Here is a 26,311-nt window from a genome sequence, read left to right as displayed (position 1 = left end):
AGTTCATGCCCATTTCAGTCTCCAGGGACCAGTAAATCCCCAATTTCTTTTTCACGTTGGCCTGTAAGAAAGCAGGGAGTGTTGATTACTTGGGAACACTTAGCAAAATTCTGCAGGATTGGATGATTTCTCTAAAACCCGTTTCCTACTAGGCTGCCTCGCTGCAGGCAGTTGCTGAGAAGGAGCAGATGTTGGCTTTCGGCTGTGTGCTGTGGCTTTGGAAGGAGCAAAGTCAGGCAAAAGGCAGCAGAGGGGTGCGAGGCCGAGGTTCACCTATGCCCCAAGGTCCCTTTCCAAGCCGCCCCAGCTTGCAGAGCTGGAGCAAAGTCCTTTTGCAGTGACACAGCCAGCAGATGGAAACCCCGCAGTGGCCTGGAGGAAGTCATACACCTCTGTTTAGAGGTCACTTTCTGAAAGGTACTTCAGAAAAACACCTGGGGCTGGACTCCTTGGATCAGAGTGCAAGATGGGTGGCAGGGTGTGAGGGATCTGCTCCCGCAGGAGGGTCTTCCGTGGCATCCCCCTTCCCCTCTCCACGGTAAGAGTTTGCTCCCAGCCTTGCTCTTGTATGGGGTTAAGCAGAGTGATTCCACCATGTCATGCAGCAGGATGTTGTCCTGTTATTCTCTCTGCTTTCATTTTCCTGCTTGTTTTGGCGGCGAGAGTTGTTTTATCTTAACAACAGTGCCACAAAGCCATGGCCAGAAAAAAAATATTGCTAATTCCGGAGCTGAACCACCACATTTGTGCTCCTCTTTTATTTGCCTTGGAAGCTCCCTCCATGGCTTTAATGATGCTCCCTTCCCTTTGGTTGTGACTTTGGATTTGCAGAGTCCTCTGAAGCTTTATTTTATTTTTTATTTTTGACAGTTTGTTGTTGTTGTCGTTTTATTTTGGCAGCACCTCTAATGTAATTCAGTATTTCCAGTGGCCGCATTCCATCCTAGAAATAAAACCAGCCTGGAAGAGAAAGCAAAATCCACGTGGACATTAAGTGGGAGTAATTTAATTCCTTTCCCCTGACTTTGTTTGCTGTTGTGAATGCAGTCACCTGTTGTACATGAGTGTTAGGAGCATCTTCAATAAGCTTCTGCGGAGTGAGGGTTTGTGGCTGAGTTACTGGGGGTCTGCAGAGGGCTTTGGAAACCTGTAGTGAAAATCCCTGGACAGGCTGAAGCGCACGGTCCTGGTGGGGCAGCAATAATACCCCCTGTTCTCAGGGTATCTTCCAGAGATGTGTCAGCTGTGCACATAATTACAGCGTTCTCTTTTTTCCCTTCTTCCTGTCCCTCATGAACATCCCTTCAGTTGATCTCTGGTTGTCTGCCCGCTGAGGGTTTTTTCTTCGCCACAAACAGCAAGGGGGGAACTGGTGTGGCTGGGAGAGCGTGGCTGAAGTCTTTGGCTATGCCAACGGTGATCATCGTATTTAATCCAGCTTTTGCTCACCACTTTTTAGCAATGGCCAGGTTGCAGACGTGCTAAACATTAAGGTGTTGGAAATGTAAACGTGTGCGTTACCCAATTAAACAGAGAGCAGCAGCCATTGCTGGGGCACGATTCACCTCACTCAAAGGTAGGCAACTGAAAGAGCTGAGATGAATTATGCTCCAGATGTGTTTCTTTCTCTTCGCTGATTATAACAGAGCCCAGATTACCGTCTCCGATGCTGTATGGTAGACATCTGAAAGTATGGGAGATGAGTCCCATGCAGCGTCTTTGGCTGGGTATGCCTGGCTACAGCGTTAGGACCTAGATTTGGAATATCTAGGACCTAGATTTGGAATATCCTAGATAGGAATTTTCTGGAATGAAGAGTTCCTACGTTGAATTTTCTCAGAAAACACGTAGAATTTTGTCCTGACCTTTCTCTTGTTCATCTTCTCTTGCTGCTGCAGATGTCAGGTTCTGTCACTGTAACCCTGCCCTGAAATAGCCAGACGGCTCCACGGATGCAGCCAGATGCCTTGCAGAATAACAACCAGACCTTTTAATTTTAGGCTCTGACGTTCTCTCAATGGACCCAGCACGTGTGATGGCCGGAATTCAAATTCTGCCTTCCCAACGCTGTCCTTTTATTGCAGGCTGAGCTGGCTTTGTGTTTTGGAAGGGTGAGGCTCGCTCACCAGCTCCCTGGCAAGCACATCCCCGTGCGGGGCTGAGGACACGGACCGGGGCTGGAGGGGAGCAGCTGAGGGCGCCTTTCTTCTCCAGTGACACCAGGAAGAGAAAACAAAGAGCTTTCAGCCTTTTTTCTCTTTCTGTCAAGAAACTCCTTGCAAAGCCACTTCAGTTCCTGCCGTCCCCTTCAGATCTGTGCTGACCACAGGCACCGGCCAAGCTCACTCCCCGGCATTCCCAGCCCTGCCGCTGGCCTCTGCGCTCCTCCGAGCCCGGATTTTGTGCCTCAGGCTTGGAAATGAGCTTTGTAAAGTAGGCTAGGAGGCTCTCGAGTCCCTCTGAAGTTTGGTTTCAGTGACGTTTTGGTGGCAGCTCGTGCCCAGATCTGCCTGCGTGTGAAGTGGCAGCGAAGTCTGCGTGAAATGAAGCAGAAAAAGCAGGAAAGCGGCTTCTGCGTAATAGCTCTGCTCCCGGTTCATCCTCAGTGAAAAATGGACTAAAATACCCAGTGGCATTAACAAAGGGAATGAGTGTCAGGCCAACCTCATTTACTTTTTGATAAGACAACTGAGTTTCTAGATAAAGAGAATGCACTGTATCTTATTTAGTCAGATGAGCTGAGTGCAGGATCACAGTGAGCTCCTGGTGGGAGGCAGCCACGGGGGGCAGGGAGGTGTGGGGTCTTGCAGGAAGATTTCTGTGACACGGTAAGGGAAATAACTTTGTGATGTCTCACAGAGCTGTGGTAAGGTCTCTTTGGAATAGCATTGACAGGTCTGGTCATCTATAGTCAAGAAAGATGTGGTCTAGATGCCTAGAAGGGCTGGTGAAACGCCGGGGGAAGGAAGCCCCCCGGTAAGCCGAGGCTGAAGGAGCAGAGCTGGCTTAGCCCAGGAAACCAAAGGCTTGCTGGGGGCTAGTGGCTGTGTAAATGTGCCAAAAGGGAAATGCTGGTGAAGGAGAAGAGCTCAGTCCTGGTGCAGGAACGGGTGATTGTTAACAGGCCTTGAATATATCGAGAGGGTTTTTTTTTTGTGAGGTCTGTCATTCCTCCCAGATCTCTCTCGGGTTTCTTTGCTTTTACCTGGTTCATCCTTATGGAGGTGTCTGGAAACCCTGATGCAGAGCAATGCAGGGCTCGAAGGAAGCACCAAAACACATCTCTGCCTGGGTTGCACGCTGGGTTGTTGCACTGGAGTCAGAAATCAGTCTTGGTAACTTATTTTTCCAGATGCAGCTGTCCTTCTGCTACATGAGGGCCCAGGGCTGGTCCTACACTGTCTGACTTCAGCTCCCACTGTATCAAACACGAGATGAATCCCCACAAATACACCAGATGCCTTCTGCAATAAGCTCAGCACATCCTGTCTATTGCTTGACTCTAACGTGAGAGCTTGTTCTTACCCTGCGCTTTTGTTTTCTGTCTTGTTATCCGGTAAGGCTTGTATGTAGCAAGTCCTTTATGGGGGAGCCATGTTTTGTTTGCAGCTCAATTTGAATTTGAAAGGATAATTTGTCAAAATGGAGGTGGGAAGAATGTTGTTTTACCTCACTGCTGAGACGAGGGAAATCTGCTGACTAGATAAATCTTGGCTTTTGAGGATGAAAGGCACCAAGTGTCAAGTTTGTCTCACTTAGATATTGCTTTTTTATGTAAGCTGCTTCTAATAATTGAAGAGCTGAAACCGCAATTGTCACAAACCTAAGAAGCTTGATTCCTTAAAGGAAACATCAGTTCAAGGAAAACTGTAAATCAGGTCCTTTAATCTGTTGACTGAATCGCCCATAGGGACTCCAGTGCTCTTATGCGTTTATGCTGAGAGCCCTGCAGCAGTGCCAAAAGGTTTCCTGCAAGTTCTTACCGTGCAGGTGGTTGTTAGCAGGCATTTTTATAAGCTGAACTTAGAGAAGTGCCGTTAAGAGCTTTCTAACCATTCCCAGAGCTTCTGTGCTTACATAACTGCTGTGACGGGGTGTTGTTTTTATGCTTTGTGTTGCTTGCCTAAATTGAAAGGATATCCGTGCCTGTTAAAGTCTTGCCATGTGGAAGGGCTGTGATGGTTGCAGAGCCGAGCTCGCTCTTTGTTGAGCTGAAATTCTGCTTTGGAGGCGAGCCCAAGCGCACATCGGGTGCATCTCAGGCGGCAGAATTAATGAGCGTGGCTCAGGATGGCTCTGACAAGCCAGCGAGCGTGTGGGTAAAGTCTGGATTTGCTGGGGCAGTCTGACCCTTCGGTGCCCAACTCCTGCAGCGGGTGAAACGTAAACACAATTCATTATCCTGTTAAAAGAGAGACGACGATCGTCCTGAGGAGCAGCGGGTGTCCCGGGCGCGGAAGGATGATTTATCTGGTGCATGCACAAGCACCAGGCTTCAGACGTGTCCTTCCTGCAGGCATTCAGCGGGAGTTGCTGTAAAACTGGGTGGCTCGTAATGAAAACGGGAGCTGGTTGGGGCATCGCCGTGCCGCTGGCCAGCTCTGGAATGACCGCGTTGGGTAGGTGAGGACACCAAACAGAGGACACGGCTGTGGTGGGCTGCCTTCGGCCTGCCGCAGCCCAGCGGGGTGCCGCCGTGCCCCCTGCTCTGCTGGCAGCCTGGAGATGTCAAAAGCAAGGGGGGGCAGTGCATCACCAGCACTACACACTAAGCTTCCTTTTGTTTCAAAAAAAAAAAAAAAAAGGTGTTCTAAATACATTTGAAAGCTGTGCCTGATTTTGCATGAAAACCTCCAGGGCCTGAAGCTGTGGTTGTACCCTTTCCCTGAGCCAACTTGCACTGCAACTAAATCGCCTTTGCAGGACACCATTGACCTGGTTTGGGGCTGACTTCTACCTGACAGCCATGTACTGTGATAACAGGTGCTCGTGCTCATAACTGCGGCTCCAGAGTTGCTTTTTATATGTTCAGGGCCAGGATCCGAGAGTCACCGAGCATCTGCACACGTGCTCACTTGTGTGGCATGGCTAGGAGCTGTGCGGTGCTCTGAGGAGCGATTATATCAGGTTTATACCTTGGTATTCCTTCATGTGACGGCGAAACTCTTGCGGATCAGAATGGAGGCAAAGTTTTACTCTGGCTGAGCTCTTCTCTGCTGTGCTGCTGCTTCTGTGCATGTGCATGTCTGGGGGAACCGGGCCTGTATTGACTGTTGGTTTTCTCTTTCCACAGCTGATCAGTGGTGGTTCTACTGTACGTGCTGAGGCAGTATGGGATCACGTCACCATGGCCAACCGGGAGTTGGCATTTAAAGCAGGAGACGTTATCAAGGTTCTTGATGCTTCCAACAAGGACTGGTGGTGGGGTCAGATTGATGATGAAGAAGGATGGTTTCCCGCCAGTTTTGTAAGGGTGAATAACTCTTTTTTTTTCTTACTGCTTCGGTGATTTGCTGCCGTCGTTGCTTGAAATGGTCAATGATCCGAACTGCTTTTTGTCTTTATTGCCACTGATGCTTGTTTTCCATGTCTGTGTTTTCTGTGTGAAAAATGGGGAACAGAGAAGGCTTTGCAAGAAGTGAGGCTGGGTTAGAGGGAGGCTTGAAGAGGTGTTGGCTCTTCTTTATGCTTTTGGGATGCGGAACGCCTTTGCTTGTGTGCCTGAACATGCTGTAGCCTCTTTTCTGAAGCATTTCTTCTTGGAAAACCAGTTAAGTATTGTGCAGGCTGTGAGTAGGTGATTTTGGGGGGCTATGGGCGACCTGCATTGAGGAGAGCTCGCAGGGAGGGGTCAGCTCCCCCCTTTCCACAAGCAGTGCTGTGTTCTGATTCCTCAGCTGCTTTGAATGGAAAATTTCTTTGCTAATTAGTCTGTGAGCAGTTCTGGTTATTCTTTTAAGTGGGCAGGGAATAATTTGGCTTGTCTCTTTTTCTACTGAAGCAGGTTTTGCTGCACCCAGCCATCTCCACTGGCGGCCTGGCCTTTCCCAAATAAGGATTCAAGCACTTGATTTTTTTATTTTATTTTTTTACTCAGTATGTCTTAAGAAAGCAAAAGCACAAGCAGATGCCCTTTTAGGTATTGTCAGCTCCTGCAACATTATTAGGGCTCTCTCAAACTTCCCTGGGGAGTCAAGACATCACCACGGACCTTGTGCACCTCCTTTTCCTCTCCCTTTTACAGAGGGTTCAATAGAGATTTAATTCCTTTAGGAGCTTAGGGGATATGGTTCAAAAATGAAGATTTCTTTTGCCTTGTGCAATTGTCTGAAAGATGAATCTTTGCTTTGAGCCTCCTGGGCAATTTGACAAGCTCCATTGAGGGGAAGACTTTTCTCTGAAACACACAAGAAAGACAGTGCAGCATCTTAAAGAGCCACCGTGTTTCCTTTGGTTCTCTGCCTGGCTTACCCTCCCTCTGAATCCTTCCTATCTCGGGCAATCCTGCATCATCAGGACCCCTGTTTGATTATATCTCATCATCTGGCCGATAGCCATAAGGATTAGGAAGATGGAGTTAAAAATCTACGACCTGGTGTTTCCTAGTGATGCATGATGACCACTGATGAAGGAACGCAGGTCTTTGCTCGCTTCTGCATTCTTCCAATCCCCAGTGCACGATTTTGTTTTCCCCCATGGTGCTTGTTTTTATCTCTCCTGTCCCTCCTAGGTCTGGCCAGCGCTGAGAGCAACGAGAGGTGAGGGATTGAAACTGGAGCCTGGGCTCCCTGAATAAGAAAGCTTAGCACAACCCCCAGAATAACAAATAGTCTTCAGGATTTTGTTGAATAGGACACTGCGAGTCTGACCCTGCACCCAGTGGAGATAATGAGCTTGGTAAATGGATTTGGAGGAGGTGTGATCAAGACGATAATCTCATTGGGGAAAATATTCTCATGGGTGTTGCAAGCACATCTCATCTGTGTTCCTCGCTGGGAAAGCTGCCTTAGAAAAATCCGTCTGATTCTTTCTGTTTGACTTGGAGACTGAAGTATTCTGGGCCAGTTTAACTTTTTCAGAGGATTTGCCAGGGCTGGTTTGTTTGTGATTCCGGGGAAAAGATTTAATGTGCGTTTTTGTGCAGTGTCGTAAGTGTACTGCTCATGGTAGATTTAATAACAGCCTTGTTTTGCACTGCACAGCTTTCTAAAAAAAAAAAAAATCACAAAAAAAAAATCACAAAACAACTAAACAAACAAGTCCATTTACTCTAAGGCCAAAACCCATGGATCACTTGGCTTGGCTGAACTTTCCATCTCTCCCTGCACTGGGAGGGTGATTTTGGAAAAACAAAGGAGAGGAGTCAATGAATCTGAGACTGTGATATGCAGGGAAAAATGCCTGAAAAACATCCTGGGATGAACCGTGGTGCTTAGGATCGCGATGGCCTTTCCAGGCAGGTTTCTTGCCCGTTTTGTCTAACATCACAACCCCACAGCTTGACTTCACTCCAACAAAATCAGCCCGTCCATCACACAGTTATTCCATCTGTGGGGCTCTGGTTCGGCGTGGGCTGAGCCCAGACACCTGCCCTGGGACCGAGGGATGTGCTCCCAAAGGGGGAAGCTGCCGGGTTCTGTTGTCACAAACGGTAATTAATATTTAAAAATAAGCACCAGGCATTTCAAAAAATACGCAAGCGGAGTTCTGGCACAGTTTGTTCGCAGCTCTGCAGGGGAGGCTGGAGGGGGAAATTTGCCACTCGGGTTTGCAGAACGGAGCTGCCTTCTCCAGGCAGCGCCCCGCTCGCTGTGTCCTGTGCTGAGAAAACGACTGCGTTTGGGCTGTCATCTTCTCTCCTCCGCTGGCGGAGGTCGCTCGCTTGCCTCTTCGTTTCTATTCTTGCTTGTTCCTTCCCCCCCCACCCCTCCCCTTCCACCTTACTTACAAGGAGAGAGATTTGAGCTGGATGCCTGCAAAGCCATGGGGTCTTTAGGGCAGGTACCCGTAACCCCTCTTCTGCTTGCAGGACCAGGTTTATGCTCCTACAGGGTCCTGTCAAGGACGGGTTAACCTGAAACGTTTTCACTTGGCTTTCCCCTCCATGTTTTTTTCTTGTATTTCTTATTGAACTGATCATAACGAGGAGACTGCTTATTTTTTTTCTGTTGTACTTTGAGCTCTGTTTTTTTGACATGGTAACAGAAAGCTGCCCGATTTAGGCTGGGTGGCTCTAGTTTTACTTGCATAAGAAAAATACTTGCTTTCCTTTATATCTCTATTTCGTTTATGCAAGAGGAGGAGGAAAAGGGAACAGCACGTTGCACAGCAGAGGATCAAATGCAGCTAGAGGAAGGAATGACAGGACAGACCAGACGGGTATAAAACCAAGCAGGATTAATTTCAGGGTGTTTTAGACTACAGGTCACTCCTAGGTAAGAACATGGGGTACAGTAGAAGATGATTGCAAAGCCAGATTCCCCTAAAAGTCATTTGGATGACTTCTGCTTACAAAACCGGGCTGGAAAGCCTAGTTTGCAATGAGATGTCTGACGCTTCTTGCTCTCCAGCCAGATCACATGAAAATCTTTGGCACAGGCTTTGGCACTCACAAAATCTCATAGCAGGCAGAATTCACATTTGCATGTGCAGAGGAAAACAGCAACCTGCTGATTCCCTTGGCTTCTTCTGCATGCAGGGTTTGGGGGCGGGGGGCTGCAAACAAATGCTGCATTTGAATTGCCTGCACCTATGGGAATTGCTGTCTCTGTGCTCAGGGCCTGCAGTTATCCTCTTAGCTGGAGACTTGGCTGGGAGAAAGGAGGAGAGAGGGAAGCCGCAAAGCTTTGGGAGCACAAGAGCTTTAAAGGAGAAATGGGATGATAAAGCAATGCTTTTCTGGGAAGAGAAAAAGCAAAACGTAGGAGAAGTCAGGTCTGGAGCTTAGTAAGCAATGGTGAATGTCCTGAACGTCCTGTCTGCTTTTAGGGGGCTGAGAGGGTGGGAGGTGCCGATGGAAAACGCAGTGGGAAGTTTAAATGGGATTTCATATGCTTGTAGCAGTGATATTACTTGTCGCTCTTTTGGATGGTGCACCCTTGGGCTGTCTTCGCGTGCTGTGGGGCTGACGTGGTTTTGCATACTGCTACGTCCATGTGTAAGCTCAAAAAATAGGCTTAGGATTTGTGGAGAGGAATTCACAGCGCAGAACAATACCCCAGTACTGCAAATGGATCCATCAATTGCTGTACCTCAAGGTCTCCTGCAGAAAATTAAGTCTCAAAACAAAGCTTTGGTTGCAGAGCCCAACATCACATCTCCAAAATGGCTGGGGTGAGATTCCAACACTTCAGACACATGAAACGAGAGGGCATCCCGTTTGGGCCCTGCTGTATTTCCACTGGCAATAAAACCTAAAACCTTACTGATTTAAATCTTTCCCTGGAGACAGACACAGCAGAACACACCTATCCCGGACAGAGAAGGGGATTTATTTTGTTACAAAGCTCCCCTTAATCTCTTTGGACACCAAGAGGCAGACCGAGTTTCCAGAATCTATTTCCTTCCACTTCAACAGTGGTGACTCTTCCCTACATTTACCGAGCTAAGCTAAAGAGCAAACGTGGGCTTGGGGAGGTTTTACTGCGGCTTCTTGGGTTGCCTCGTGACTGCTGGGGTGCTGTGGGCCGAGGGGCAGCAGTCGTGCCGTGGCTGTAATCCCTCGTGGTCCCTTACGAGGGAGAAGTGCAGGAGTGCAGCTAGGATCCATCTCCGCTCTCCCCATTGCTGAGGCTTCCCTAAGCATTGTGATTTGAGATCGATTTTCCTGCTGTAACGCTGCCTGTGACCCACTTCATTTTGTCCTGCTCAAGGACACGTGCTGGATAAATTGGTGTAAGCTTTTAAGGCACTTTTTAGGACGCTCTACACCCCAGTCCTCTTTATTTGGCAGGCAGTTTGGCTGGTGCTCGTAGGGGCTGTGACTCCTCTCTCTTGCAGGTGTTGTTCCCCCCCTAAAATCATCCTTGCTGTGTGTGCAGGTCTCTTGCTAGAGCTGCACGTTGCTGCCCTGCCTCGCAGCCCGCTGCAGCTGTTGCGTTAGCGTTTCCTCAGCAAGTGGCAGCTCGGTGAGGATTCCCGGGGAAAAGAGGACGGCGTTCACCTGTTGCCCAAATAAACCGGCGTGTGCTGCAGTGCCTGCTGCAGAGCCAGTGCCTTGTGAAGCAGGTTTTATTCTCCTGTGGCAAATCTGGCACAAAAATAGCTTCTGGTGGAGGTATCACGCACAGCGTGAGCAGCGCTCCGCAGCGACAGGATGCGCTGCAGACAAATTGCGTGGTGTTTTTTTTTTTTTTTTTTTTTTTATAAAGTCAAGCAGCATTTTAGCATCCAAACACTGCCTGTGCTAATTGCAGCTGCCATTAGCATGGCAACGAACGCCACTCAGACAGCTCAGCATCTGTCGGGTCCCCGGAGGTTCACAGGCAGGCAGCGGGGCCCTTCCTCACACGAGCTATTTTTCAGGGGCACGGAGCCCGAAGCTGTCCGTGTAGTCTGTTGCTTTTTCCTTTTCCAGAAACGAGTGAAAGATATTTCTTCCCTTTGCATAAAGGGAACTTCTGAGGCCGGCAATGGAGAGTTTTAGGGGGAAGAGGAAGAGCTGAAGTGGATTTGCTGAAGGTGGAGAGTTGCAGGAGGGAAAGAGAAGGTACCAAAAAGCTCGTGTGCTGCAGGGAGGCAAAGGGCAGGGAGGCTAGAGCCAGACTGCAGAGGAAGAACAGCAGTAGCACCACAGGAGGAAAAAGAACTCTGGCTTCAGCTGCCTTTCCTTCTGGTGCCAAGAGTCCTATTCCTCATCCTGGGCGGGATGCAGGGAGAAGGCTGCTTTTCCCTAACAGCCCGGAGAGGCCATGCCCCGACCGCTGGGGTGATGTGCAGACGGATGTTCACCGCTGTTTGACCTGTGCAAAGCTCTGCACCATGGCTTCGTTTGGTTATAAACGAGCAAGTGAAATTGTTAATCCAGTGCAGAGCCCAGCAGAGCACGTGTATAGCAAGTCCAGCACGCGTGGCAGCACCAGCTCATGGGAGGAAGGAGAGAGGGCAAAGCACAGCAGCTCTGCGGAGCCAGGGCAGCACGGCGAGGTGGGTGAGATGGTCCTTATTTCTGTAGGGTCACTGCAGCCTCACACGTTCACCTCCAGCTGTAGGATTTACACCACCACTCAGTGCCAGGCTGTGGTTAAGGCTGCGCTGTGTGCACTGGTACCTGGGGAAGTCACTGGTGAGCGGAGATGCCAGGGGTTGGTAACAGCTCTCTGGAAGGATCTGCCTGTATCATTAACGTGCCACATTATTTAATTGTGAGCTAGAATCCAGGATGGCACATTATCTGCTAGTTCTGTCCTTGTGAATCTCCAGCGGAAGGAGATTAATAATCCAGATGGCTGCTAAAATGTTTGTTTTATCATGCTTTCTGATTATTATGAGACTATCAGCCCTCAGTGCCTATTCAAGTAAAATGTCCTCTATACAGCGAGTGCGTTCGGCAGTCTAGATGTATAGTAATTACGGGTCAGCTAATGTGGGAACGGTGCCGTTTGGTGATTTTCTGCACCATTTAGGTATGGCTGCAAATTGATAAATCACCTTCCTACAGATTTTATATAAATCACATCCAATATTAAGCAGCACAATGAAGCGATCAGCTCTCCCTGGCTCCTGGAACCGTGTCCTTAGGCAAACGGGGCTTTTTTTTATTTGGCTATTTTACTTTTATCTGCCTCTGCCAATTGCTCCTGGTCATGACTTCCTAATCAGGGTTGAGTTTGCAGTTGGGGACTGCGAGCCTCGTGATAAGCCTGTTCTTCCCCACACCTCGGGTGGCCTTTCCATGTGAAATACCACTTAGGACTGGCATTATGCAACTGGATTTTTTCCTGCACTTTTTGATGGTTCCCTTTAATTAATTCTCAATACGCAGAGTTTGAAATGGTTCTCTTGGCAGCGTTCTTCTTCTTTTTTTTTTTTTTTTTTTTTTTCCACGTTGAACCTCTTCAGCAGTGTGGGGGAGGCCTGCACAGTGCTGTATTATTTCAGAGACTGTGCTTTTTTGCATTGCAGAGGTGTTAAAAAAGGCACCGAAGGCTGATTTGTTATTGTAGGGTTGTTGATGCTTGCTCAACAGCTGTTATTTTCACTATTTTTCCCCTAAAAAATAGGTGCTGTTGAATGCAGTAATCCAGGCTGGTATCCCCCTGCTCCAAGCCACTGCCCCTAATTGCTGAGGAGGGGAGGACAGGAGCCTGGAGAGGCTTCTTGAGATCTAATTGAGGTGACAGGCTGCCGGGGACCTGAATCCCCAGCTCCTCTCCGTGGGCAGGGGGGCAGCCACCCCCCTGGAGCAGGGAAGAGTGAGCAGATGAGGTGAGACTGAGGGAAAACCAGAGTTTTGAAGTTCCTTTTAGAAAACAGACCCATTTTCACCGGGAGGCAGGTAAATCTGCGCCTTGGTGTCCAGCACACGTTGGAAAATAGCTCGGAGAGAGGAGAGATGGCTCCATTAGTGCCATCTCAGGGCTGCTCGCAGCAGAGGAGGGTCAGGCGTTTCAGGAGGAGAGCTGCGTGTGGCTAAATCCCAGCCAAAAAGCCCCCTGCCTACCGGCGACCGTGCACTGAGCTAAAATAGGAACCTGAGCAGTATGGTCTGGATCGACTCGGTATGACATTTACTAAGATACCAGGAAAAAATTGTGTCACCCCCAGTTTGCCTCCTGCCCCTTGCTGTCGCCTGCAGTGTGGCAGCTCGGGGTTTGAGCCAGCAGGTCGGTGAAGCAGAGAGGATCTGCCCGCTGGGGGCTTGTGGGGGTCAGAGGACACAAGGCTCTCAGTTTAATTTTCCCTGCCCAAACACAGCACAGCTACTCCTTGGGGCAAGCACGAGAGGATGTGGGAGCTGCATAAACCCCAAAGCTGAAGGTGTAAAAGCAGCCAAAGGTCCCTCTGCCGAGTGGTCGCTCATGGGTGAGTGTGGTGAGCACACGGTGATGCGTTCAGGTCCATGCTTCAAACTGTGCAAAAGCTTCCCTATGCCTCCCCTTCATAAAGTCTACAAACCTCAAGAATATTCCCAAGATGTCCCAGGTAAGGCAGCTCGTCCCCATTTGTAGATGTGGAGAGCCTCAGCCGATAGAAGCGATTGGCCCAGGGTCAGCAGCAGAGCTGGGAATGTGCCTCGTCCGCTGTGAGGCACGCTCCAAACTTCAAATAATCCCCTGCAAGAAGGATTCTTGCTTGAGCTGGGGAGAACTCGAGAGGTTAAGACAAAAAGCCGGCGTGTTTGCACAGCGCTGTGGGATTAGTCCTTCCTGCAGCTGGGGCTGGAGAGCGCAGGTGGAAGGCACATCGGGCTTCCTCCCATCCCAGAAAAGTTGTTTCATTTGCTGTTAAGCCAAAACAAGAGTCATCTAGACTGCAGCGGTATATTTTTTTTCCTTTTGGGAACACGAATCCTAGCAGGAAAGAGCAAAAATTTCATTAAGAAAAAAGCAGGACTCCTGAGATTCCCAGATGTGGAAGCGGGGAGTGCTCCCACACTACCCAAACGGCGTACCAAACCCTACAGCTTTCACAAACCGTCCAAGTTTGCAAGCTTGCTGTTTGCCTGCGAGCTTCAAAACCTGTAGGATTCCTGCTTTCAAGTTTTTCTTTTCCCTTTTTACAAAGATTTTTTTGTTTTGGGACACCCTGGGTGCCTCCGCACCCGGTGTCGTGGTGCTCCTCTTCCCCTGGGGCTCATCCAGGCACGGAAAACCAGAGCTGACAGCTGCACTCGCCGTGCTGTGCTTCTGCCCTGTCACACGGGACATTAAACTGTCCTGGGGAAAGGTCCCAAGGCTGGGGGTTGCTGAAAGGCTGTCCCACGGGCAGGAGGAGGTCCCAGGTGGACAGAGCAGGCAGGACGTGGCCCCTGCTCACCACTGGCCACGAGGGCATCTTGTCACCGTCACGCCCCGCGTGCAAAGTCCCTGGTAGCTCCTGGACACGGCACAAACACGACCCAGGTGAACAGTCTGGCTTTTTATGGCTTTTTTTTTTTTTGTCTTTCCTAAGTTAATGGCACCATTAACATTCTGCTCGAGATGTGTTTTCTGCAAACACCTCGGCTTCTTGGCCTGTGCGGCTCACTGTAGGAAGACAAAATGTGGGAGCTGTAATAAGGGGCAATGTGGCTTAGCTAAACATAATAATTGGTTAGGAAAACAGGGAAGGAGCGTGGGAAGGGCTAGGTTTTTTTTTCACTTTACTAATTTGCAGGAACACAGTCTGCACAGGCACACAATGAAGGTGTTTAAAATGGGAATTAAGCTGAAAAATGGGAAATTCCTAAAAACTGTTAACAGTCAAAAGAAGAAGAAAAGATCCGGCTAACTCTGCAGCTTGTTTCCCTTGTGCCTGTCGGTGGGGACGGTTTCGCTGTGTACAGGTAGATGTATTTTTATGTTCCAAGGTCTCTGGTATTTTGGTCTTTAAATGCCAAGAAGAAAACTTGCTTCATTTATATAACAACGGAGATGATATTTGTAAGCCAGCACTATTTCTGTGTTTCAGCCTTTATGTAATGTTCATTTACAAACTGTGCTGAGCCCAATTTGAGTTTGTAAGAGTCACTTTAAGCAGATTTTATTTTGGGGAAGAGATAACAAAGGGAAGCATTTGATCCATATGCTACGCTCAAAGACAGAGACTAGGAGTCAGCGCTAGCTTTTAGCTTACAGGTTCAATGGATGTTTTTATTTGGGGATGGAAATTCAGTGTGCTGAAAAGGCAGAGATCCTTTTTTTCATCGCATTCAGCAATTCACTGCCATTCGAAGGGTTCAGTGCCCAGGGGTGTGCTTGGCTCCCAGTCCAAACCTGCCCTCAGTCCCGTTCGGAGATTTATTCTGCCAAGGAACGGCCCCGTCTGAGCTCAGCGCAGGGTGGGATCACAATCTCAGATGCTGAGGCAGGGCATTTGCCTGAGCGAGAATGGCTCTTCATGTGAAATGATGGGGAAAGCTGCTGTGAAATGAAAATCAATGCTCATTCACAAATCCTGGCCTGGGAAGTTTGCAGCAACCTCAGTGCCGCAACCCAGAGAGCCTGAGCTGATGTTCAGATTCATTCAGATTTCTGCCCCAGCCATATCTCGTCCTTCGTAAATCAGTCAGCTGGAAAGGTCCTAGGCCGTACCATCATACGATCACGATTACCATCACCCGGCCTCTCTTCATTCGCTGGCTTCCTGATGGATTTACGATTCAGCTTGTTGCTCTCCCCTCTCCCCCTCACAGCTCTGGGTGAATCAAGAAGATGGCGTGGAGGAGGGAACCAGCGACGTGCAGAACGGCCACTTGGATCCCAACGCCGACTGCCTCTGCCTCGGCCGGACCGTCCAAAACCGAGACCAGATGAGAGCCAACGTCATCAACGAGATCATGAACACGGAGCGCCACTACATCAAGCACCTCAAGGACATCTGCGAGGTACGTGGGGTTGTGGCGCTGGGGACCCCGCAGGACGCACGATGGGCTGCTGAGAGCTGAGGACTGAGTTGGTCCTGGGGTGATGGGGAAAAAGTCACACTGTGTTTATTAGGAGTGTGTGTAATTGAGGAGCAGCATCCGTCAATAAGTATTGATACTTCTGAGTATTTTCTACTGGAGCTGCTAATTAGCTTTAGGTCGTATTAACCAAAAATACAATTTTCTGATCTTTTTTTCTGTATCACTTTGACTGAAAAATTATGAGGTTGAGATCTTTCAAGCATTTCTCTTAATTAAAACCCATCGCTGTCTACTTTTGAACTTGTGGCTAAGGAAATTAGGTTGTAATTAAAGCAATCAGTTAGCCATTCCACCTGTGTCTTTCACATTGGGTTCACAATTTCCCCTTGCTCAGGGGGGCTTCCATTTGCCTTCTCTTCCAGCGAGCAGAATGATCTCACCCTGGGAAATGAGGTACATTACATTTGCATAGTGTAAGGGAAACTGCAAGCAAATGCACGTTGATGACTGCCCCCTCACATCCTCCACTTGGTTCTTCCTCATTACGTCCAATTAACGCCCCCAGCTCCTGACTGGCCTGCAGCCTCGGGGCCCTGAGCTGCGCCTGAAGTGCGTGGGGTGTTTGGGAAGGGGACCATACAGCTCTGTCAGAGTGTGCTGCGGGACAGCTTGGGCACTGTGCATCCTTCTTACGGAGAGGCAGAAGTTCCTTAGCACTAAAATCAAGGTCCAGGGCTTTCAGCTCATCCCTCGGAGTGTTTAGGGGGCTGTGAGCCTGGGCTCTCTCTTCCCAGAGCCAATGTGCTGAAGCCCTTTGTGAATACTGCTTAGCAAATGTCTTCATCCTCCCTTCATACTTGCCACTTTTCTATTGACAAGGCAGAGCAGCCATCCAAAAAAACCTCTGTGATGCTGTTCAAATATGGAAGAATCTTGGGATTTCAATCTGGAAACAAATGAGCTTAATTTCAGCGTGCTATTTCAGTCAGAGGGCTTTGCACTGAAGAAGGGAAGAACTGCAGGAACTTTTCCACGTGGTGTTTCTTTTCCTGCATTTGCACTTTTCTGTTGAACAACAAAATAAATCTGAACTTGCATTTGCCAGTCGTGTCACCGGGCTGCTGCTAAATCAGCTTCCCCGGAGGTGCAGATAGGTATAGTTCCAGTGAGATCCGCGGGGTAACACTGATTTACAGCACCCAACGATATGCCCAATATGTGGGAGAGATCTGTGGGATACAAAACAGTCTTGAGGGATAAATCTTCCTGTCAGGTAGAGCATCAGGAAATGATTCAGCTGCCTCGCTTAAAAAAGGAGGAGGACCCAAATGGGCATTCTCCTCTGCAGAGGAGACCCAGGCTGGCACAAGCTGCTCCCAGGGCTCCAGGAGATGTGGGTGGGTGGTGAGGGCTGGGCCTGATTCAGAGCTGGGTTCAGCAGTGCAGTTTTGCTCTTGTTGCTGAGTTTCACTGGCGTTAGGACTCGTTCATTGTGGCACCTTAAGATGTGGGGTCGTTCTCGGAGGACCGTAGCCCCTGTGAGGTAATGAGAGCCCTCTGACGGCTCTTTTCTGTTGCAGGACGTGTGCCTAGTACCTGCTATTATATTCTTACACACCGTGTTATTATTTACAACACCCGTGGCACTAGCCCTGCCGAGTCAGGAGCTCACAAGCCAGCCAGCACCAGCATGAAAATTACCTGCGCGATGCAGCTGGCTCGGAGGCTGGGGGAATCCCCCTGCTCAGCAAAGCCATACAGCACCAGCAGCTGCTGCTGCGCCCTTGTTTGAGTGTGAAGGGCTGGCTGCTGCTGCTCGCTGGAACGGGTTTGCGAAGATTTTTATTAGGGGCAAAATGCTGAGCGTTCCCTGGCCCGCGTTATGGGGAGCTGACGGATCGTTATTCTGAAATATCACCGAGGGGAAAAGGAAGAAAAAAGAATTTAGCCTCAGGGAAACATCCAGCACTAGGAAATTCAGGCTTAGCAGTTAGAGGTTAGAAAAATAATCAGCTGCTGAAAACTAGGCTTTCCTAATGGTGAGCAGCAGCCAGCCTCACTGGCACAGCCTCTCCAGTAAAGCTCCATAGGTCCGTGTGGCCATCCCCAGGCACGAAAATACGTCCCCTGCCCCGGGGCTTTGGTCACACGAAGAGCAGGGTGGTGTGCTTTGGGGAGCAGCAGATTGGGACCAGGACGTGGATTAGGAGATGAGGCTTAATGTAAGGGGTGGGAACAGAGAAGCAGTTGGGAGATGAAAGGAAACCTCTGTATTCTGAGTAATCTGGGGGTGGGAGGGGAGGAAGGGCAGCCAACTTCCAGAGCTGTGTTTTTCCTCTTTTCCAACTAATTTCACTTTGAATTTATTTTTTAATAACGTTGTCTGGATTCCACCTAAACTTTGCTCTGGTGCCAGGACAGCTCTGAATGCTGAGGAGCAAACGTCCTCACTGCATCTTAGCCGGTCAGAGTGGCTCTGTTGCGCAGAGCTGGGACAAGCTTTCCTGTGCTTCTTCTGTTTCGGGGTTGGCTTCTTCTGTGCCCTTCTGAGGAACCAGCTTGTGTTCCTGATGGACTTCATTACACATTTTAGGCGGGTCCCAGGGCAATCACAGTCTGCATCCAAAAAATGAGTGGTGCTGGTGGGGAGAGGAGCAGGACTGATGCACGGATCCGTGCCTGATGCTCAGTCCTTGCTGTTCAGGAGATGAGGATTTTGCTAGCCCAGATGGTACTGGTCCAACCTGGAGGGAAGTCTACAGGGCAGGGTCTCCCCAGCGTGGCTCAGAGATGGAAGGAAATGGGAATATCACCACCACTGCCTTTTCACTCAGAGCCTGCAGCAGCTCTCATCTCCTCATGCTGAGAGCATTCTTGCTGAGAGCATCTCACCGTGCTCTCAGCAGGACGAGAAGAAGGATGGAAGGATTGGCCACCTCTCCTGACCGTCTCTAAACCCATTCTGGGGTGGAGAAAACTTAGCACTTAACCTCCTGCAGATACTTTCCAACTTTGGCCTTTACCTCAGGGACTACATGGAAATGTACTTTAAAGGGAGCCAGTTTGACAGCTATTTTTAGGTATTCATTGAACAAAACACTCTCCAACATCTGCTCATCAGTCAGCTATCCCTCCTCTGAGCAGACCTGATGGGATGAGCAGGAGGAAGATGACGTTGTTTTATGTAACAGAAGTAAATTTACCGGAAAAAATATGCAGCAGCCTTCTAGCTGGCGCTTGCTGCGTGTTATCTGTAAATCTGCACTCTCCCCTTTGCTGGAAACCAACCATCAAAACGCACAAACTGGAGAGGGGAGAAGCCTTGGGAATTCCATGCGTTTGGGAATTCTCCCTGTGGTTTCATAGGTGCCTGTGCAGAAACGTGCTGCTTCAGCTTCTCAGGAGCACGTGATTTAGGCGAAGTGATGAACCAGCACACAGAGGACGGGGAATATTCACGACGGTAGCTGCAGCCAACAGCAACCCCAGGGCTGGAAGTTGTTCACATAAATCATCCACTGCCTGATGTCTCAGAGCTGTGTGTGTGCGAGGGGAGCCTGGCTTGCAGGCAGCCTGCAGCATGCAGCGGGGCAGAGGCCCCAGCACAGACACATTGCTGCACTGCTCGCGCTGCAGCCAGCTTCAAAAAGAAGAGCCTGGCCTTGTGGGCAGGTCCACGTCTTTATTTTATTTTTTAATTTTTTGTAGCTGTTCTGAGACAAGCAGGTAAACACGAAAAGCAATAGGTGCGTTGTTCCGTGATGGTTTGTATTTTTGTTTGCCCTTCAACTGTCCTATAGCCTGGGAACCAGCCTGTTCCCATTCCTCCTGGCCTTAAAAATGAGAGAGGGAAACCCAGAGAAGTGAGTCATCGAGGAGCTTCTTGGAAGAAGGGAGACCTAGATCTGGTAAACGTGGAAGGTGTTCCATAACCCAAGCTTCCCAGCTGAAAAAGCAGGCACCTTCGGGGTAATGGCATCCTTCTAGCTAAGCTGGACATCACAGAGGCTGGTTCTGTGCCAGGTCGGCCAAAGTTGCATTTATCATTCATCTGCTTGAAGTTCTCCCTCCCAGGAACCACATGGTGAGGCTGAAGGACAGCTTATTATAGCGTCCCAATGGCTCGCATTGTGGGCCAGCAGCTGCGTGTCACCAGCTGGCGGTTCGTCTGTGTGACTAAGCATCTAGAGCTCCCAAATATAGCCATTCAACTGGAGCTGTTGGCAGTTTTCCCTTCTTTTTTTTTTTTTTTTTCTTCCTCTCCCTATATAATAAAGGCAAAGTCATCTCCTGATGACCCCCATATCATTCTGTTTTCAGTCAAGAGGCCGCGGTCCAGAAGAGGCCAGCACAGCGTTTGATATTTAGCCTTGCAAAGTTTCTAGTCTAAATCATCCAGACAGGCGAGGCATGGGGGGGAGAAGTGATTTGCTCAGTGTCACCCAGATCAGTGGCAGGGTCAGAAATTCAGCCCAGGCACCCCGAACCTCCATGTGACACCCCATCCCCTCCCCACATGTATTTCAGTGTCTGAAGGCTTCGTGATTCAGCCAAAACCAGGGCGGTGAGTTCATGGACGAGGCAGGGCCAGCAAAACAGGAACGCAGACAGGGATCGGGGTGGTGTGTTTTCTTTTTGCCAGGATATTGATCCGCCCTGTCTTTTTAGGTCAGGAGGTCTTTGGAGCAGTGCTTCCTTGCTGATTTGTTTGTGTGCTGTCCAGCTAAACGTGGGCTCAGCACCACTGGGTAACACGGGCAGATGAAGATGAAGAGGGACCTTTTGGTTATTGCGCTGGGTCAGGATGCAGGAGACCTGAACTGCTGCCAGCTCTATTGCAGATTCATTCTGTGATTTTGGAGAGTTTCTGTAAGCTCTCTACATGCCAGTTCTTCCTCTCTCTCCGTTTACCTTTCATGTCTGTGGGCTCAGTGAGTGAGCCTGATGTTTGTACAAAGCAGGACACAAAGCCTGGTCCTCTGTTCCCACTTAACCAAGGAAGAAGAGATGGTAGTTGAGAAAATAGGACAAAATTTTCACATTTTAGCTGTTCGGAATAGTGTATTTGGAATAATCTCATGAAGGATAGAGGAAACAAAAATGAGAACGATGCTGCTTTCCTCTAGATGGCATTGATGCAGCTTGTGCTGCTCCCTCGATCGGGTGAGCCGAAACGCCCCCAACCTCCTGCACTGCTTTTGGGGTTCCCTGCTGGGAGGCCAGCAGGACAGCAGCCCTCTTGCTTTTGTCTCAGGTGTGGGACAAACCATGCTGCCTCCCACGTCAGGGAAAGCTGCAAGAGTGTTTGCCTTCGGCATGTCACCAGGTGCTGAAACGACTCGGGACGGGTACACCGCTCTCTTCCAAGAGCAAGGCCATGCAGCCACATATTAGTTAAGTATTTCTCAGCGTGGTAGGCAGCTTCCTTATCGTGAGTGCTGTGGCTAAAATGAGAAATCAGAGCAGGCAGGGGACCAAACAGCCCCTCCCAGCTTTCCCTGTAATGCCACATGCCACTGAAGACGATGGGGAAACAGCGATGTTCGCAGGAGCTGCCCCTGATGCTGGGTAGTGCGAGGCAGGGAGTTTTGAAGGACCAGGCGTACGGTGCTGTAACGCACCTCTCTGAGCCATCAGCCAAATGCTGCTGTTCTCTGCAGCACAAGCAGGGACACGGCAGTTTCAGGCTGTACTGCCTGAGATCTCTGGGGAACTTTCCCTCTGCAAAACTGATTCATGCAGAATGCTGAAGGACATTGAGGCGCTGTTTCCCCTCTGCACTTCTCTTCTGTACACGCTCTGTCTCCAGCACTGTCTGGTGTGGGCTGTAAAGCCTGGTACATGCTGGGGCTGGGGTGTCCTGGGCGAGGGTAGCGCTGTGGTGTGCAGGTTGCAGTGGGAGCAGTGCTTGCAAGTGCCAAATGTTGTAAATGAAATATTGTCTGTCAAAAATGGACCTAGAGGTTTTTGAAGCCTGTTTTCCCTATTGCACGCTTACTTGTAGAAAGCAGCTGATGGAGACTGTCATGCTTTAAAAGTGGATTTTGTTTTCAGAGATGTTTTCTGGTTCTGTTTTCACTTACTCCGTCCTCAAGAAAAACTTGGGAGCTGCTTCAGGAAAAGCGTTCGGGTTATTTTATGGATTGCTCTGTCTTGCTTCTTACAGGGTTACTTGAAGCAATGCCGGAAGAGACGGGATATGTTCAACGATGAACAGCTAAAGATCATCTTTGGTAACATTGAAGATATCTATAGATTTCAGATGGGCTTTGTCCGGGATTTGGAGAAACAGTACAACAAAGAAGATCCCCATCTCAGTGAAATTGGACCGTGTTTCCTTGAACACGTAAGTCCATTTGGCAATTTTTGGTTTTTGTTTTATGGTGGGTGCAGTGGGGATGTAGCAGAAGTCAGAAGGCAGGAACCACTCAGAATCTAGCTTGTGTTCATCAGTCCTGTTCTGTTCCAGTTACACACCACGGGCTCCTCCACAGGCACTGTATCCACTTTGGGAGGTACAGCTGCAGGGAGAACTCAGTGAAGTATATAGTTGGGTAACACCCCAGAGCATCTGAATCCCAAAAACTTTTCACACCCTCCCTCATGTTATGTAGGCACAAGGTCCCTCACATACCCCCTACCTTCTTTTTCTCCTCAAAATATGCAGTAAATCCACTCACAAGCCATCCTCATCAGGTCACGGGTGACCAGAAGGTTGGAATAGGTAGGGCAGTCTGGAGGAGTAAGAAGAGGCATTAGCTGTGTGTTACACAAAGCAAGTAGAGGAGAGCAAGTGCCTCGGCTGTTCGCTGTGGCACTGAGCTGCATTTGCAAGGGATGAAAAACCCACGGAGCTTCGGATGCCTTCACCTGCAGGGCCAGGTGCGAGGTGGCAGCAGGGTGGCAGAGAGCTCGTCCCCGCTGAGTGCACCCCGAGCAGGACATTCCAGCTGACGATGCACTCCTGGAGGCTTCGGGCCAGCCCCTCGTGCTGTTACATAAGCCACGTGTTACAGGAGCTGATAAATCGGGCAGTGCTGGAAGTGTGTCAGGAAGTGTCAGGGAAATTATGGTCCTGCAGTTTTAGGCTTTCCTTTACGGAGACTGAAGTGCTGTGTCAGCTCACACCCGGGGTGCTCCGACCCAGGACGCAGGTCCTGTGCTTACAGCCAGGTCCAGCTAGCCCCAGCTCACTGGCCGGAGAAATTTCCAGCAGACAGTCATGAAACTTTAGTGGGGCATCCCTGAAAAGGTTTGCAGCATCTCTTAAGCATCACTGGTCTTCTAATTAAAAAGCAAGCTTATTCCTGAGAAATTGCATTATGGCATTAACATGGCTCGCTTTTATCAGAGCCTGCAACCTCTGCTGCTTGCTTCCAAAGCACACAGCGTATTGCACCTTTGTGCAAAAGAAAAGTATGAAATCTTGGTGAGCAGCAGTAGCTAAAACTGCATGTCCTAAGGCTGTGCTGTCAATTCATTTACAGTAACAATAAGTAAAAGTTCCTACTGCTCTTACTGGGAGAAATACCTGACATTGCTGTCATCATTTCCGTAGGTGTTGAAAGCTGGCTAATAAAATCCTGATAAATTATCCCTGTTTAGCCACTGGGGGAAACTGAGGGGTGAGGACATTAAGATCCTGTTGTTTGGGCCTGCCAGCTCCTTCCTCACCCACTTCAGCAGGAGAGAGGCGTCAGTGCTTGGCTCTTGGTCGGCCGTGGGGCTGGGGAGGAAAGCAGGCTGCCCTGTTCCCAGAAAGGCACGTTACAGCCTGCCTTTCCTTGGGCTTATATCAGGGCTGGCTGAACTACAGACTTCAATGTGGCAGCCCGTTTGTTTCTGCCTCTTCCTTCCAGCGTGATCCTTCTTACACCTTTCATTTGGGGTGTCTGCGTGGCATTTGGGGACGATGTGTGGTCAGTGAAGGCAGGAAATGGAGACTCCAGCCCAACTAGTACAAAAAGCCTGGTTAGAGCACTGCCAAGGGTGGCTGGGTATGCACGTGCAAGGGGTTTTCGTTTTTGGTGTTTGTTTTTCCAGTCTTTGGTGTTTACTGGCTCTGGGGAAATCTGCACAGTAGGCGGCTCCTGGGGTTCCCTGTTGGTAAAGGGGTGTTCAAAACTACTCACCTGTCACAAAGAACAATCTCAGCAGTCGATTTGAAGCTGAGAACACCCACAGGGGTTTCCTTTACCACAGCAGGGACTTATAGAGACCTCAGCACCGTGCAGGACTTGGCCCCCCACTGCCCATGCAGCAACCGTGCAGCACCTTCTCTGAGCAGGAAGAGGACTTGGGGATGCTCCCTCCTCCCGTTGGGGTGTCCCTTTTTCTTTAGCCGTCACGTTGGCAGGTGGGGTGACGGCCTGCTCGTGGTGCCTGTCTGACGTGCGCTCCCTTCCCTCCTGCCTTTCACAGCAAGATGGCTTCTGGATCTACTCGGAGTACTGTAACAACCATTTGGATGCATGCATGGAGCTTTCCAAGCTGATGAAAGATAGCAGGTACCAGAATTTCTTCGAAGCGTGTCGTCTGTTGCAGCAGATGATTAATATTGCCATCGACGGTTTCCTTCTGACGCCAGTGCAGAAGATTTGCAAATACCCCCTGCAGCTCGCAGAGCTCCTCAAGTACACTGCACAGGATCACAGGTATGGGGATGCTCTTGTTACACAAAGGGGTTTTGCTCGCTGCTTTTCTACGTGGCCTCTTAATGCACATGGGGGATGTTTTTATGTCTGTCCAGCTCTTCTCTTAATGACATCTTGTGGAAATTGAAGCAGGGCAAAGGTTTAGCAGATAGCTAGAAAGCTTCTCAAAGCACCGATTCTCAGTGGAGCCAAACTCATCTCTCTTGTAATCAGACGTGAACTAATTACCCTTGGATGTACTTTATGATGCTACTGGTTACACTAGAAAAATTACTTAATTAGCAGTCAGTGGTCAGAAAGGCTTATTCCTTTATCCTAGAGAGGGCATGTAGTGGGTGGAGGGCCACATCTGCAGCTCAAACCTGCCTATGCTCAGATCCTGGGAAAATTCAGAGCCCGTTCTGCTTTTCAGCCTCATTCCATCTCTGATTTTGCCACTGGGTTTTTAGGATCAGAGGAGCACCTGGCAGTTTGATATCTTCCCCAGAATTTTATGGATCTCTTTTGCTTCTGATGAGGGCAATCAGTCTAATTACCTGACCTAGTGTGAGTCGAGAATAGTACTTAGGATATCAGTTATGAAAGGTGAAAGAAGAATGAGGCCCCCTAAGAACAGATTATCCTCTACTGTGTCAGTTTTCTTTCTTTTTCCAAAACCCTTTTTAAAATGAAGTAGTTTAGAGGGGAAAAAAAAAAAAAAAAAAAAAGACCACAAAGGTTTCAGAAACTTCTGCAAGTGTTTGATTTTTTGTTTTTGTTTCCCAAAACCAGCTCTGGAAGTGCAGAAAAAAAGTGACATGAGCAGAGGTACATTCGTTTGCGATGACCTGGTTCACCAGTTTCACTGATTGATGCTAGCTGAACACTTGGTTAAAAATCACCAATTTTGATATGCATTTGGCTCCTGATCCAATTTCTTTTATTCCTTTCCTTGCGAGGCCAAATCAAACTTGGACTGGACTCATGGGAATGTCGGGCTATCAGAAACCAGCTCTAGGATCCCAAACATTGTGGCTTCTTTTGCTCACCAGCCATGTGGTGTCCCCACAGTACTTAGGGTGAACTTGGATGCCTGGCTTTACAAGGGGGAGCTGCTAGCAGCCTCGGGGAGAGGAGGTCTGTGCTTCAAGTGACCTTCTCTGAATTGTTTGGTAGCGATACCGAAGGGTATGTGGACAGTGTGATTACACAAGGGTAAATTATTTGGAAGAGTGCATTCCTTTGGGATGTTTTAAAATCGGCATGTGTTTAAGTGATCAGACAGAGTCATACTCCGCGGAGACTCAGCGCTTTCCTGCCATTAAGCAACAACTCGTTGATTCAGACCGAGAGCTCTTTTTTACTGGATTGTGCCCGTGACAGGACACAGCTATGGACGCTTCATTTCTCTTTTTTCTTCATTTTCTGAGAAGGAAAAGCAGGATTGTTTGCCTTGCGTTAGTGAAGCGTAAGCCCCCTGGAGCTGTAACGCAGCACACGTGGGGAGCCTGTGGCTGCACGGAGAGCCAGCAAAATGCTGTGCCTTGGTTAGTGTGGGCATGCCCCAGAGAACTTACTGACCTGTGGTGGAGTGGCGTTGTGACACAGGAACGCGGTGGGTTGCACCACACCATCCTGTGGTCTGGCTCCTCCAATTCCTGCGTTCAAGGAGCCTGGGAGCGACCTCCAGGCAGCCCAGCTCGCGGCCCAGACCGCTTTGTGCCATGAGCAGGGAAAGTGATGCGCAGGGAGCGTGTCTCAGCACCAGATGCCTCCACGTCAGGGCTGTGCAGAAAACCCAGGCTGCCCCAGTACCTCTTGAAATACGAATATTTTCTGCTTCCTTTGGGGCTGGAGGTGAGATGAGCAAAGTCTGAGAAGAACAGCAAGTAATCTTTGGGGAATGTCACGTTGTGGCAATACCAGACACAGGGAAAAGCCAGCTACCTGCAGGCTGGGGTACTGTCAGTGTCAGTGATGAACCATGGAAACGAAGAAGCCAACTGGGGAGCTTCAGCTGGGCTCCTTAATCAGGTGGTGAGCTGTCCTCATGCACTTGCAGTTTGACAGTGCTTGTAATTCGATTGCGAGTCTGAAACAGAAGCTAGAATAATTTTCTGTTGGACTAATT

General features: G+C 49.3%; 1 protein-coding gene across 13 annotated transcripts in view; it reads left to right on the top strand.

The window, feature by feature from the left end:
• Window positions 1–26,311, top strand: part of ARHGEF9 (Cdc42 guanine nucleotide exchange factor 9) — a 173,156-nt gene that overhangs the window by 107,493 nt on the left and 39,352 nt on the right. For all 13 annotated transcript variants that reach the window (XM_032196072.1, XM_032196073.1, XM_032196071.1 and 10 more), the window contains 4 exons: window positions 5,294–5,473; window positions 15,335–15,526; window positions 21,714–21,893; window positions 23,969–24,201. In XM_032196072.1, coding sequence (XP_032051963.1) covers window positions 5,294–5,473; window positions 15,335–15,526; window positions 21,714–21,893; window positions 23,969–24,201 — 785 coding nt within the window. The remainder of the gene's footprint in view (window positions 1–5,293; window positions 5,474–15,334; window positions 15,527–21,713; window positions 21,894–23,968; window positions 24,202–26,311) is intronic.

This window comes from Aythya fuligula, chromosome 13, assembly GCF_009819795.1.
Source record: "Aythya fuligula isolate bAytFul2 chromosome 13, bAytFul2.pri, whole genome shotgun sequence".
NCBI classification, from domain to species: domain Eukaryota; kingdom Metazoa; phylum Chordata; class Aves; order Anseriformes; family Anatidae; genus Aythya; species Aythya fuligula.
The sequence above is the reverse complement of the archived record's forward strand: the minus strand, read 5'-3'. Positions and strand labels throughout refer to the sequence as shown.